Below are 14,148 nucleotides of genomic sequence, written 5' to 3' on the forward strand. Positions count from 1 at the left end.
CCTTCTTTATAACCACATCGATATATTGGGACCAGGTTAGATGCTCAGAGATCTTGACACCCAGGAACTTGAAGCTGCTCACTCTCTCCTCTTCTGATCCCTCTATGAGGATTGGTATGTGTTCCTTCATCTTACCCTTCCTGAAGTCCACAATCAGCTCTTTCATCTTACTGACGTTCAGTGCCAGGTTGTTGCTGCGGCCTCACTCCACTAGTTGGCATATCTCACTCCTGTAGGCCCTCTTGTCACCGTTGGAGATTCTACCAACAGTGGTTGTATCATCAGCAGATTTGTAGATGGTATTTGAGCTATGCCTAGCCACACAGTCATGGATATAGAGAGAGTAGAACAGTGGGCTAAGCATACACCCCTGAGGTGCACCAGTGTTGATTGTCAGCGAGGAGGATAAGTTATCACCAATCCACACAGATTGTGGTCTTCCGGTTAGGAAGTCGAGGATCCAATTGCAGATGTAGGTACAGAGGCCCAGGTTCTGTAACTTCTCAATCAGGATTGTGGGAATGATGGTATTAAATGCTGAGCTATAGTCGATGAACAGCATCCTGATGTATGTGTTTGTGTTATCCAGGTGGTCTAAAGCTGTGTGAAGAGCCATTGAGATTGCATCTGCTGTTGTCCTATTGTGGCGATTGGCAAATTACAATGGGTCCTGGTCCTTGCAGAGGCAGGAGTTCAGTCTAGTCGTGACCAACCTCTCAAGGCCATTCATGCTATTGGGTTTCACTTTGTAGGAAGTAATGTCTGACCCTGCCAGAGTTGTTGTACATCCGATGTCGCCTCCAACCTTGTTTGAAATTGTCTCTTCGCCCCTGAAATAGCCCTCCGCAAATCATACCTGGTTTTCTGGTACAGGCCTGGGTCGCCAGACTTGAATGCCACAGATCTAGCCTTCAGCAGACGATGTACCTCCTGGTTCATCCATGGCTTTTGGTTTGGGAATGTACAGCAAGTCTTTGTAGGTACACACTCATCCACACAGGGTTTAGTGAAGTCGGTAACAACTTCAGCATACTCATCCAGGTTCGAAGATGAATCCCTGAATACAGTCCAGCCCACTGATTCAAAGCAGTCCTGTGGGCGCTCCTGTGCTTCCCTTGTTCATACCTTCTTGGTCTTCACTGGTGGTGCTGCAGTCTCCAGTCTCTGCTTATACTCAAGGAGTACAAGTACAGCCAGGGGATCAGACTTCCCGAACTGAGGGCACGGAATAGCCCAGTAGGCATTCTTGATGGTGATGTAGCAGCGGTCCAGTGTATTGCTTCCTCTGGTATTGGAAGTGATGTGTTGGTGGTAATTGCTTAGTGATTTTATCAGACTGGCCTGGTTAAAATTCCCCAAAGTAATGGTGACGGCGTTAGGATGTGCTGTTTCATGCATGTTGATCCCATTGCTCAGATCACCTAAAGCCTGATTGACATTGGCCTGAGGTGGAATGTATACTGCTACCAGAATGACCCCAGAGAACTCCCATGGTGGGTAAAAAGGACAGCACTTAACTGCTAGATATTCCGGGTCTGGTGGGCAGAATTGGGACAGCACTGATATATTTGTGCACCAAGAAGAGTTGATCATGAGGCACACTCCTCCACCTCTGCTCTTGAGAGACTCTATAGATCTATCCTGACGGTGTACAGTAAACCTGTCGATCTGAATTGCTGCATCTGGTACAGAAGGGGTTAACCAGGATTCTGTGAAACAAAGGACACACACGATCCTAATGTCCTTCTGATTCAGCATCCTAACTCTGAGATCATCGACTTTAATCACCAGAGACTGCACGTTTGCCAGCAAGATAATTGTTGGTTATTTGCTGCCGCCTATGCACGGGAGGAGGGGGGAGCTGGGGGGGCTTTGGGGCTCTAACATTTAACTGTCATTCATTCTTTGGAGCACTCCTCTGTTTTCGTGGATGGTTGCGAAGAAAAGGAATTTCAGGATGTATATTGTATACATTTCTCTAACATTAAATGTACCTTTGAAAACTCTGAGATAATTGGTATTGGGAGGTTAAAACCCCGTTTCCTTAAACACACTTGTATGCCTTCCTGCGTGGAATCCCAAGAGGACAAATCCGTCCACAATCAGCATTGTTTCTGTCAGTTTTAAGCAGCGGAAGTTCATTTAAACTCATTAAGACATCTTTGTTGACTGTACTGACCTTGGAAGCAGTTGTGCTTTTTAGCTGCATCAGGCTGAAACAAGAATATTTAATCGTATCCATTGAGAGTTCTGCTGCTACATGAGTCGCCCCTAGGCACTCCAAAATGTCTCCCCTCTCACCTTAAATCTCTAGTTCTGATTCCCCAACCCCGGGATAAAGACTGTGTGCATTTACCCTATTCACGCTTCACACTTATCAGACGGAAGATCCGAACAATCAGAAAACCAGTGAGGAACAAGTTGTTCAAAGGTTGGAGCTGTTTGTGTCCGGGGAGAGAACGGGTAGTGGAACCAGTCCTCCAGGTTGCCTGTGGTACCTTAAAGAAAGACATCTCTCCTAAACCCTTCCAGTCTCACCATTTACTCAAATTAGTTTGAATCTATCGGAGTACTCCAGTCCAAAACAACAAAGAATAGAGATTTGAAATATTACGGAATATTGGTAGGCTATTTGGAAGTTTGGCTGAACGCTGAGCTTGGCAATATGATTGCAGACATTTCCGCTCCAATCGAGAAGCCATCATCAGAACATAAGAAATAGGAGCAGGAGTCGGTCATCCGGCCCGTCGAGCCTGCTCCACCATTCAATAAGATCATGGCTGATCTGACCATGGACTCATCTCCACCCATCTGCCTTTACCCCATAACCCTTAATTCCCCTACTATGCAAAAACCTATCCAACCTTGCCTGAAATACATTTACTGAGGTAGCCTCCACTGCTTCATTGGCAGAGAATTCCACAGATTCACCACTCTCTGGGAAAAGCAGTTCCTCCGCTATCCTAAATCTACTCCTCCAAATCTTGAGCCTATGTCCCCTAGTTCTAGTAAGCAACTACTAGGTGTGCAGTTGAGAGTGTTCTCTCCTCAAAATGCTGGCTTATATATTCCTCTGGGGTCCAGATAGATATTGATTAGACATCACAGGCTGGTTGGCTTTTTCAAAACACTCTGGACAGGTTAGCAGGAGAAGATTCTGACTAGCTAGCTTCGAGGGAGGTACATTGGAAGTTTTTGCTTCACTATTCAGGTCCTGAGATTACTGGTAATTCGTTGATTGTTGATGTCGTTGTTTCTCTTTTCTCTGTAAGGATTCATATGCTGGATCTATGTCAATGTGCTAGCTAATGGCTCCTTCTGTAGAGAACCACGCTTCAAGAAATTCTCATTCTTTTCTTGTTCTTGCTTGAGTCAAGTCTCTGGCTGTCACCCAGTTGAAATGGTGTCCTTCTTCATCTTCATGAACTGACGCTAACGAGAGTGGGTCATGCCTTCTGCTCACTAGCTGACGCTCGTGTAGCTTCATCGATACTTTTTTTCCCGTTTGACCAACGTGGTACTTGTCGCAATCACTACACTGGATCAGTCACAGATGCTCATAAACCGCCTGCAACTTTGAGGAGGAACCTATCAAAACTCAAAGCATAACAAAATGTGACTGACAGAACAACTGTTATCAACAGAATCCTTTTTGAGAGGGCAAAATTGTAGTCAGTGAGAAGAGTTTAAGTGTAACATGGGGGCAAAATTAAAAAAGTGAGAGGATTACAGGATTGAAGGTGTTGTATTTGAATGCATGCAGTATATGGAATAATGTAGATGATCTTGTAGTGCAGTTAGAGATTGGCAGGTATGACGCTGTGGGCATCACGGAGTTGTGGCTGGAAGATCACAGTTGAGCACTAACATCCAAGCATACACATTGTACTGAAAGGACAGGCAGTTAGGCAGAGGGGAAGGGGTAGTTTTGTTGGTAAAAGGGTGAAAGCAAATCCTTAGAAAGAGGTGACATAAGATCAGAAGATGTAGAATTGTTGTGGGTAAAAAAAACTTCAAGGGCAAAAAGCCTCCGAGCAGTGGCTCGGATGAGGGGTACAAAATACAAAGGATGATAGAAAAGGCGCGTTAAAAGAGCATGTTGTGGGGGATTTCAGTATGCAGGTAGATTGGGAAAATTAGGTTGGTACTGGATCCCGAGAGAGGGAATTTGTAGAATGCATATGAGAAGCTTGTTAGAGCAGTTTCTATTTGAGCTCACTAAGAAAAAGGCAATTCTGAACCAGATTCTGAACCACTACCCTTAGAAAGTAGTGATCATATGATAGAATTCACCCTGCAGATTGAGAGGGTGAGATAAATTCTGATGTATCAGTATTACCTCTCCCTTTAAAAGACTGTCCTGCCTTTATGGAGGAATAATCATTTTGAACAGAATAGAATATAAAGGCAAGGATGTGGCTTAATAAGGCATTGGAAGGCCTAACTAGAATGGATGTGGAGAGGATGTCCCCTGTAGTGGGTGAGTATAAAACCAGAGGGCATGGCCTCAGATTAGAGGGACATCCCTCTGCAACAGAGGAGAATTTCTTTAGCCAGAGGGTGGTGCATCTGTGGAAGCCAAGTCACTGGGTATAGTTAAAGTGGTGGTTCACCGGTTCTTTATGAGTAAGGGCGTCAAAGGTTATGGGAAGAAGGCAGGAGAATGGTGATGAGGGGGAGAATAATTCAGTCATGATGGAATGGCCGAACAGGCTCGATGGGCCAAATGGCCTAATTCTGCTCCTATGTCTTATGGTCTTAGGATCCCCTGCTCTCTGCCATCTCACCAGAGACCCATTCCCACACTCGTTACACTCACCAGAAAGCTGACTTCCTACTGTAAGACACCTCTCTGTGACTCGGGCTCCTGAATACAGCATGGTCCAGTGGCCATGCCCCACAGCCCCACTGTTAGCAGCACATTGTTTCTCGCATCGCCTTCTGTCTACTCCGATAATCCACGTGACCAGACGACATGTCCTCGCAATAATCTTCCTTTTTCCTGCCTCCATTCTCTCTACAACTTCAAGTACCTTTTCTAACTCGCAGTCTGACAAAGGATTGCTGATGCTGCCTCTGCTTCTCTCTCCACAGATGCTGCCTAACTTGCTGAGTGTTTCCAGCATTTTCAGGTTTTACTTCAGATTTGCAGCATTTGCAATTATTCATTTTTCTTTCAGTTCAAATGTGCTGTTGAGTTCTTGGGTACATCCCCACCTTCATTACGACCCACTTGCTGTACTGTACCTGCAGTAAAAACATGCCCTAAAATCACTTCAGACACATCTTCTGGTTGTATATTTGCTTTCTTCAGGGTTTCCTTTATCACCACTGATGCGATCTGATGGGCAGCCAGACTCGATAGACAGCCATTGAAGGAACCTAGAAAGACAAACAAGTTCATAGCATCCAAATTCACTCAGCTACTGAAAGAAAATGCAATATAAAGGGCCTGGATTTTACAATGAAACTGCTTCTCTACTTCCTATTCACCAGTTTCTCCAAGTTCAAAGTGGAGTAGGAGTTTCAGGACAATTACAACGCCGAACTCCACTTGATCATGTGGAGTGTTATCCACATGTGCCCGATTCACAAAAAACGGCCAATGACCACCCAACCAGCCTATTCTCAATGTGTCCTCAGAACACGACTTTACCCTTTAATCCTTGTGACTATATGGCCAAATTCCCTCTAACTGCATTAAGTGTGCAGGTGACATCACCGTAGTGGACCATACTGATGAGACAGAGTCCCAGAGTTTTATAAAGCTTCAACACAACTTTCTAACTCTGGAACTAATATCTCAATTAATAAAGCCAGTATGTCATATATCTTTTTTACCCCCCGATCAACATGCATACCCACTTTCAGGGAGCTATGGACATTAACACTGTTTAGAGTCCTGCCTTTATCTGTGCACTACCCCTCACATACGACCTCCCAAAGCGCAACACCTTAAACTCCACCAGCCACATCTCTGACCTTATCTGTAACTGATCCATATCCCGCTGTATCCTTTGCCAGTCTTCTACGCTATCCACAACACCATCAATCTTTGTGTTGACTGTGAACTTACTAACCCGCCCATCCACATTTTTATCCAAGTTATTTACAGTATAAATATCACGAACAGCAAAGGTCCCAGTGCTTACTCCTTCAGAATACTACGAGTTACAGGCCTCCAGCCAAAGTAATTCCCTCTGTCTTCTAAAGGCAAGCAAATTCTGTTTGTAAATGCCTAAGTCACCTTGGATCCCATGCATAATCTTCTGCATGAGCCTCCCGTGAGGTATCTTGTCAAATGCCTCACTAAAATCCATGAAGACAACATACACAGTTCCACCTTTATCAACTTTTAAAAAAGGATGTAGGCAAAAGACAGGCAACTATAGGCCAGTTAGCTTAACATTTGTAGTCAGGAAAATGCTTGAAGCTGTCATTAAAGAAGAAATAGCAAAACATTTAGAAAGGAACGGTTCCATTAGACAGACGCAGCATGGATTCAGAAAGGACAGGTCCTGTTTGACAAATTTACTGGAGTTCTTTGAGGACATAATGAGTGCAGTGGATAGAGGGGAACAGGTGGATGTCGTATACTTGGATTTCCAGAAGGCGTTCGATAAGGTGCCGCACAAGAGACTTATAAATAAGATACAGGTGCATGGAGTCGGAGGAAGTGATTTGGCATGGATAGTGGATTGGTTAACTAATAGAAGGCAGAGAGTTGGTATAAATGGGTGTTTCTCTGGTTGGCAGTCAGTGGTGAGTGGGGTGCCGCAGGGGTCGGTGCTGGGCCTGCAGCTGTATACCGTTTATATTGATGATTTGGAAGAGGGAACTGAGTGTAGCGTAGCAAAATTTGCTGATGACACTAAACTGAGTGGAAAAGCAAATTGTACAGAGGATGTGGAGAGTCTGCAGAGGGATATTGATAGGTTAAGTGAGTGGGCCAAGGTCTGGCAGATGGAATACAATGTTGGTAAATGCGAGATCATGCAGTTTGGAAGGAATAATAGAAGAGCAGATTATTATTTAAATGGTGAAAGACTGCAGCATGCTGTTGTGCAGAGGGACTTGGGAGTGCTTGTTCATGAATTGCAAAAAGTTGGCTTGCAGGTACAACAGGTTATTAAGAAGGCAAACAGAATGTTGGCATTCATTGCTAGAGGAATTGAATTCAAGAGCAGGGAGGTCATGCTGCAACTACACAGGGTACTGGTGAGGCCGCACCTGGAGTACTGTGTGCAGTTCTGGTCTCCATACTTGAGGAAGGACATACTGGCTTTGGAGGCACTGCAGAGGAGGTTCACCAGGTTGATACCATTGATGAAGGGGTTAATCTATGAGGAGAGATTGAGTCGGCTGGGACGATACTCTCTGGAATTCAGAAGACTGAGAGGGGATCTTATAGAAACATACAAAATTTTGAAAGGAATAGATAAGAAAGAAGTAGGAAAGTTGTTTCCAGTGGTAGGTGAGACTAGAACTAGGGGACATTGCCTCAAGATTCAGGGGAGAAGATTTAGGATGGAGATGAGATAAACTGTTTTTCCCAGAGAGTGGAGGATCTGTGGAATTCTCTACCCAGGGAAACAGTTGAGGCTTCTTCACTAAATATACTGAAGATATAATTAGATAGATTTTTACATATTGTGGAAGAATTTAAGACTCTTTGGATATGTAGTGGTTAACCTAATAGCTTGTGAATGCTCTTAAAATACAGCTAAAGTCCTTGCTCTTAGAATTTAGCTGAAAATCTTTGCTAATGTCTAAGGAAAAATGTTATGGCTCCGCATTTACATATTGCTGTTGTTTGTTGAAATTTAGGCCAAGTTCAAAGTCACGTTGTTTGTACATTTTAGGCCTAAGTTCACAGTCAAGCAATGTTATTGTTAAGTGCTTTTAGTTACGTACGCTGTGTCTATATAATGAAGCGTGTCTGAAAGCTAACCAGAGCTTCTGAACACCGCTTTTAGGAGAAGAGGCTCTCTGTTATATAACGTATAAATAAAGTCCTTTAGTTTGAAACAATTCTTTGAGTCGGCCTGATTTGTTCCATCTGCTGCTCCTGAGATTTTTCTGCGACACATAGTAGGGGAATTAAGGGCTATGGGGAAAAGGCAGGTAGGTGGAGCTCAGTTTACGGACAGATCAGCCATGATCTTATTGAATGGCGGGGCAGGCTCAATGGGCCGAATGGCCTACTCCTGCTCCTATTTCTTATGTTCTTATGTAATCAGCTTTGCCACTTTCTGAAAACGCTCAATCAAGTTTTAGGACCTGACTTGCTCTGCGTAAAACCATGCTGACTGCCCCTAATGGCCATAGCTTTCCAATTGCTTATTCTTCGAAATCTGCACCAATTACTTCCCCACCTGAGGTGAGACTCACAGGTTTACACTTTCCAGGATTACCCTTCCTTAACAGGACTTGACAGTCCTCTGGGACCTTGTCTGTAGCTCGAGAAGATCCAAAACATCTAGTCAAGGCCCCAGTCAATTCATCCCTTGCTTCTCTCAATAAACTTATAAAAGGCAATGCACCAAAGGCTCCTTTATAACCCTATCTACCTGTGATGCCACTTTCAACGAATTATGGACCTGCATTTCCAGATCCCTCTGTTCTACCACACTCTTTAGTGCCTACTGCTCACCATACACTATAAGTCCTACCTTGGTTGGTCCTCCCAAAGCTTAATATTTCACACTTGTCTGCATTAAATTCTACCTGCCATTTTCAGCCCCTTTTCCCAAATGGTCCAGATCTCACTGCAAGCTATGATAGCCTTCCTTGCTGACCACTAGATCCCAGGATTGGTGTTGTCTGCAAATTTGCTGATCCAGTTAACAACATAATCAGCTCACTACATCACTAACATAGATGATAAGCAACAACAGATTCCACACCAATCACTCACAGGAAGCAGTTAACACAGAAAACGTCTTTCACAGGGGACAGAATCAGCACTCTTACTGAACACAGAAATCAAGTTGACGAGAAGTAGTTCGTGTGGAGTGTACCTTTGATCTCCTAATCCAGGGGTAGGCAACCTTAAGCACAAATAATTTTCTAACATGCGTTATTCATTAATTTGAGGCAAAACATAACTAGATGTATTTAAATGGATAATTCCCATATTTCAAGTTTTTTAAGGCATTTATCTGGCCCACCGTCCACTCATTAATATGCAATCCAGCCCACAGAGGCAAAAAGGTTGCCGACCCCTGTCCTACTCCAAGAAAGAATGTCTCTGCACCAGCAGTTCTTTTATGGGAATAGCACCGCTCCCTACTTTTTGTTGGGATCGCTCTCCAAGTGACACCTTTTATGGGAACAGCACCGCTCTCTACTTTCTGTTGGGATCGCTCTCTAAGTGACACCTTTTATGGGAACACAAACTTTTGTGGATCTCGGTACATGAAGACTGAGAAGGCCACCGTTTTAACTGAAACACCGCGGAGGTTCTGGTGCAGGGAAACATGAAGCAGGCACGGGAATTTTTAGAAGTGTGGTTCTCTTCTGATAACTCTGCAAACAATCGTATCGGAGTCGAAACCATCTACGAACCCCTGGAAGCCCAGGAAATGCCAGCCAATAGAGTTCAAAAGTCAACTGAAGGACCAAGGCAAGTGAATGGAAATCTACATAAACACAAGCACTCCCAGAAACTCACACAATTCTGCACTGAGGATGTCACCCTGACTGGTGTTGAAAAGTCTGCAAGTTGCTTGCCAAGCTCAGCGCTCACTGCAACATCAAACACCTCAACCCGAGCTACCAATATTCAACCCCCTTCTAAAATGTCAACTGTTCATTTCCCTCCATAGATTCTGCCTGACTTGCTCAGTTCCTCCAACATTTTGGGCTTATATATTTATTAAGAAATACGGCACACACAGGCCCTCCTGTCCCAACAAGGCGCACTGCCCAGCACCCCACCTATTTAACCCATCCTAATCACAGGACAATTTACAATGAGTAATTAACCTACTAACTGGTTCGCTTTTGTTGCTCAAGATTTCCAGCATCCTCTTCTCTCATCTTCAACACTCCTCCTCTTCCCGGACACCCTGCTCTGGGTCTTTTCATTGCTAAGTGCCGAGAAGACATCAACCGTCTCGACTTCACCACTCCTGTCTCCAATTCCAACCTCACTCCTTCCGAAATTCACACAATTCCACACTGAGGATGTTACCTCTCTACACTAATCCTAACCTTACTATCAAACCCGCAGTTAAGCGGGGTGCTGTAGCAGACTGTCGAACTGACCTCCACCTTGCTGAAGCCAGGCAACAACTCTCAGACACCTCCTCTTACTCACCCCTCGAACAGGATCCCACTAAGGAGCACCAGGCTATTGTCTCCCACACCACCACTGACTGTATGAACTCTGGGGATCTCCAAACTGCCAGCAACCTTATAGTTCCCTGACCCCGTACCTCCTACTCAAGATCCACACACCTGCCTGTCCAGGTAGACCCATTATTTCTGCTTGTTCCTGCCCCATCAAATTTGCATCTGCATACTTCAACGCAGTCTTATACCTCCCGGTTCAGTCCCTTCATACCTACATCCATGACACTCCACACACTCTGGATCTTTTCAATGAATTCAAGTTCTCTGGCCCTGATCGTTTCACTTTCACCATGGATGTGCAGTCCCCATACATCTTCATCCCCCAACAGGAGGGCTTTAAAGCTCCTCATTTCTTTCTAGACATCAGACCCCACCAGCTACCCTCCACCACCACTCTCTTCAATCTGGGGAAGCTGGTCTTCATTCTCAATAATTTCTCCTTCAGTTCCTCCCACTTCCTTCAAAAAAAAGGTGTAGCCATGGGCACTCGCATGGCTTCTAGCTATGCCTGCCTTTTTGTTGGCTACGTGGAATAGTCTATGTTCTAAGTCTACACTGGTGTCACTCCCCAACTTTTCCTACGCTACATCAATGACTGCATTGGTGCTGCTTCCTGCACCCATTCGGAGCTCGCCAACTTCATCAACTTTGCCTCCAACTTTCACCCTGCCCTCAAATTTACCTGGTCCATTTCTGACACCTCCCTCCCCTTTGTTGATCTCTCTCTCTCTCTCTATCTCTGGAGATTGTTTATCTACTGATATCTTTTATAAACCCACTGATTCTCACAGCTATCTGGACTATACCTTTTCTCGCCCTGTCACTTGTAAAAAAAGCCATCCCCTTCTTTCAGCTCCTCAGACTTCGCTGCATCCATTCTCAGGGTGAGGCCTTCCATTCCAGAACTAACGAGATGTCCTCCTTCTTCAAAGAAAGGGGCTTTCCTTCCTCTACCATCAATGCTGCCCTCACCTGCATCTCTTCTATTTCGTGCACATCTGCCCTCATCCCATCAGGGATAGGTTCATCCTGTCCTCACCTGCCTCCGCATCCAGCACAAAATTCTCTTTAACTTCCAGCATCTCCAAAGGAATCCCACCACCAAGCACACCTTTCCCTCCTCCCCCACCAAAATTTCCACAGGGAACACTCCCTACGCGACTCCCTTGTCCATTCATCCCTCCTCACAGATCTCCCTCCTGGTATTTATCTTTGCAAGGAGAACAAGTGCTTTGCCTGCCCCTCTCTCACTACCATTCATGGTCCCAAACAGTCCTTCCTGGTGTGGCAACGGCTGAGAGTCTGTTGGGGTCATCTACTGTATCCAGTGCTCCCAGTGTGGCCTCCTGTATATCGGTGAGACCCGATGTAGATTGGGAGACCGCTTTACTGAGCACTTATGCTCCATCTGCCCAGAAAAAACAAGATCTCTCGATGACCACGCACTCCAATTCTACTTCCCATTCTAACATACCAGTCCATGGTATGTCCATGGTCTCTACTGCCGCAATGAGACCACACTCAGGTTGGAGAAGCAACTTCTTATATTCCGACTGGGTAGCCTCCATCCTGATGGCATGAACATTGATTTCTTGAACTTCCAGTAATTGCCCCCCCTTCCCCATTCCCATTTCTTTCTCTCACCTTATCTCTTTACTTGCCCATCATCTCCCTCTAGTGCACCTCCCCTTTCACCCATGGTCTTCTATCAGATTCCCCCTTCTCCAACCCATTATCTCTTTCACCAATCAACTTCCCAGCTCTTTACTTCACACTCCCCCCTCCCAGTTTCACCCATCACCTACCACCTTGTACTTCTCCCTCTCCTCCCCCACCTTCACGCTCTGACTTTTCATTTTTTTCTCTAGTCCTGATGAAGGGTCTTAGCCCAAAACGTCAACTGTTCACTCTCTTTCATAGAAGCTACCTGACTTGCTGAGTTCCTCCAACATTTTGTGTGTGTGTGTGTGTGTGTGTGTGTGTTGTTTGGATTTCCAGCATCTGCAGATTTCCTTGTCTATCCGTTCAATTTATTGTTTACTATAAGGGGGCAGAAATGTCGGACAGAAACAAGCAATTTCTTCATTTGGAGAATGGTGAGCTTGTGGAATTCCTTATCACAGAGGCTAATAGAAACCCTGTCATTAAATTTTCAAGCGTTCGATGGAACAAGAGGCTGAATTTGGGGCGGCACGGTAGCACAGCGTTAGCGTAGCGCAACCGTGTTCACTTCCCGCCGCTGTCTGTACATTCTCCCTGTAACTGCACAGGCTTCCCATGGGCGCTCCAGTTTCCAGACACATTCTGAGACCAACGGGTTAGTAGGATAATTTGTCACATGGATGTAACTGGCCCAGAATGGCCTGTTAACATACTGTACTTCAAAATAAAAACAAATTAAAGTGTAGATAACCTGGCAGGATCATATGGGATGGTGGCAGTGGAAGGGCCGAGTGGACTAACCGTGCTCCTATTTCCTTTGTTGCATCCAGGACAAAGCACCCGTCTCAATCAGCACCTACGGAGAACCTTCACTGTCTGCCTGCACCCAGAGTACTCCGCTTTCGTCCTGCCCCGCAGTCCCCGGACCCGGACCCGGATCCAACCGGGCCCCCGGTCAGCTGCCAGCGGCGGGCACTACACCCGAGACCAGCTTGACAGGCACCCCTTCAGTTCTCCGCCAATCACCGTGCTCCACTCTCAAACTGCCTATCGGGCGCAACCAATCACTGCACAGCAGGATCTATCGTAGTCAATCACCGCGCGGTCTGCAAACATCCCAGCCATGCCGCAGGGTCTGATTGGCTGACATTTCCCTCAGTAGAGCAGTGACGATAGGCCTAAGCGAAGCGGTTAAAGTGGCCGGTCGGGCAGCGCAGGGTATCAGCCGGGGCCGGAGCAGGAGCCGGGGAGCCGAGGTGCCGCGGCCCCTGCCGACGGCGGGCCTACTCACCGATGGGACTGCGCGCAGCCGAAACAATCACCACAGCGTCCTGTTCGTTCATGGCGCTGAAGCAGAGTGGGTTGGGTTAGCGCCTGTCCCACCCCGGGGTGCCGACCGCGGCCCCGCCTCCCGCCTCCCGCCGCCCGCCTGTCCATCAGAGGAGGCGTGCGCACCGTGGCGCTGGCGCTGTCAGAGAGGTTACACCAAGTCCGGCGAGTCCGCCCCAGCTCCGAGCATCCCTTCTCGGTCTCACCTTTCCGTGACTGATGTAAGCAAAGACTGGGCACCCCTTACCCTAGGAGTGTGGGGAAGTGAGCCTTCGTCGAAAAGGGGGTGGGAGCGGAATCTAACAACAGTTTAAAATGCTGAGTTACACAGAGAAAGGGGAAAGGATTACTGCAGGTAGATTGAAATGGGATGCCCGGACCATTATCAAATCAACCATGAATTGCAAAGGTTCGAGGGGCCAAGAGACTACTCCTATTCCTAATGCGTCTGTACACAATATAATGAAATATATCTTCAATGCAATGGCTGCTTGCATATGACCTGCAGTGGTCAATCGTAGGCCAGTCGTTTGTTGGTGGTGTTACAGACCCATGTGGCACAGTACAGGCTCTTCATCTCAGAGTCTGCACCAACCAACCAGTGCCCACTTACAATGATTCTGTTTTACTTCTCTCCAAATCGCCATCAGCTCTGCCCAAATTCAAATTAAGTTTATTGTCACAAATACAATGAAACACAGGCATAGGATCTATGGATGTTTGATTTCTTCGGATTCGGAATTAGCTTGCCAATAGAAAACAGTATTTCAAGGAAAATTTATTATCTAAGGACATATTTGT

At 46.0% G+C, this 14,148-nt stretch overlaps 1 protein-coding gene across 1 annotated transcript in view; it reads right to left on the bottom strand.

Annotated features, from left to right (window-relative positions):
* acat2 (acetyl-CoA acetyltransferase 2) overlaps positions 1 to 13,413 on the bottom strand; it is a 51,966-nt gene extending 38,553 nt beyond the window's left edge. The window contains exons 1-2 of the mRNA XM_063056590.1: positions 13,310 to 13,413; positions 5,248 to 5,382 (exon numbers count right to left, since the gene is read on the bottom strand). Of these exons, the coding sequence (XP_062912660.1) occupies positions 5,248 to 5,382; positions 13,310 to 13,361 (187 nt within the window). The 5' untranslated portion in view covers positions 13,362 to 13,413. The remainder of the gene's footprint in view (positions 1 to 5,247; positions 5,383 to 13,309) is intronic.
* Positions 13,414 to 14,148: the final 735 nt, after the last annotated feature.

This window comes from Mobula hypostoma, chromosome 8 (assembly GCF_963921235.1).
Source record: "Mobula hypostoma chromosome 8, sMobHyp1.1, whole genome shotgun sequence".
NCBI classification, from domain to species: Eukaryota; Metazoa; Chordata; class Chondrichthyes; order Myliobatiformes; family Myliobatidae; genus Mobula; species Mobula hypostoma.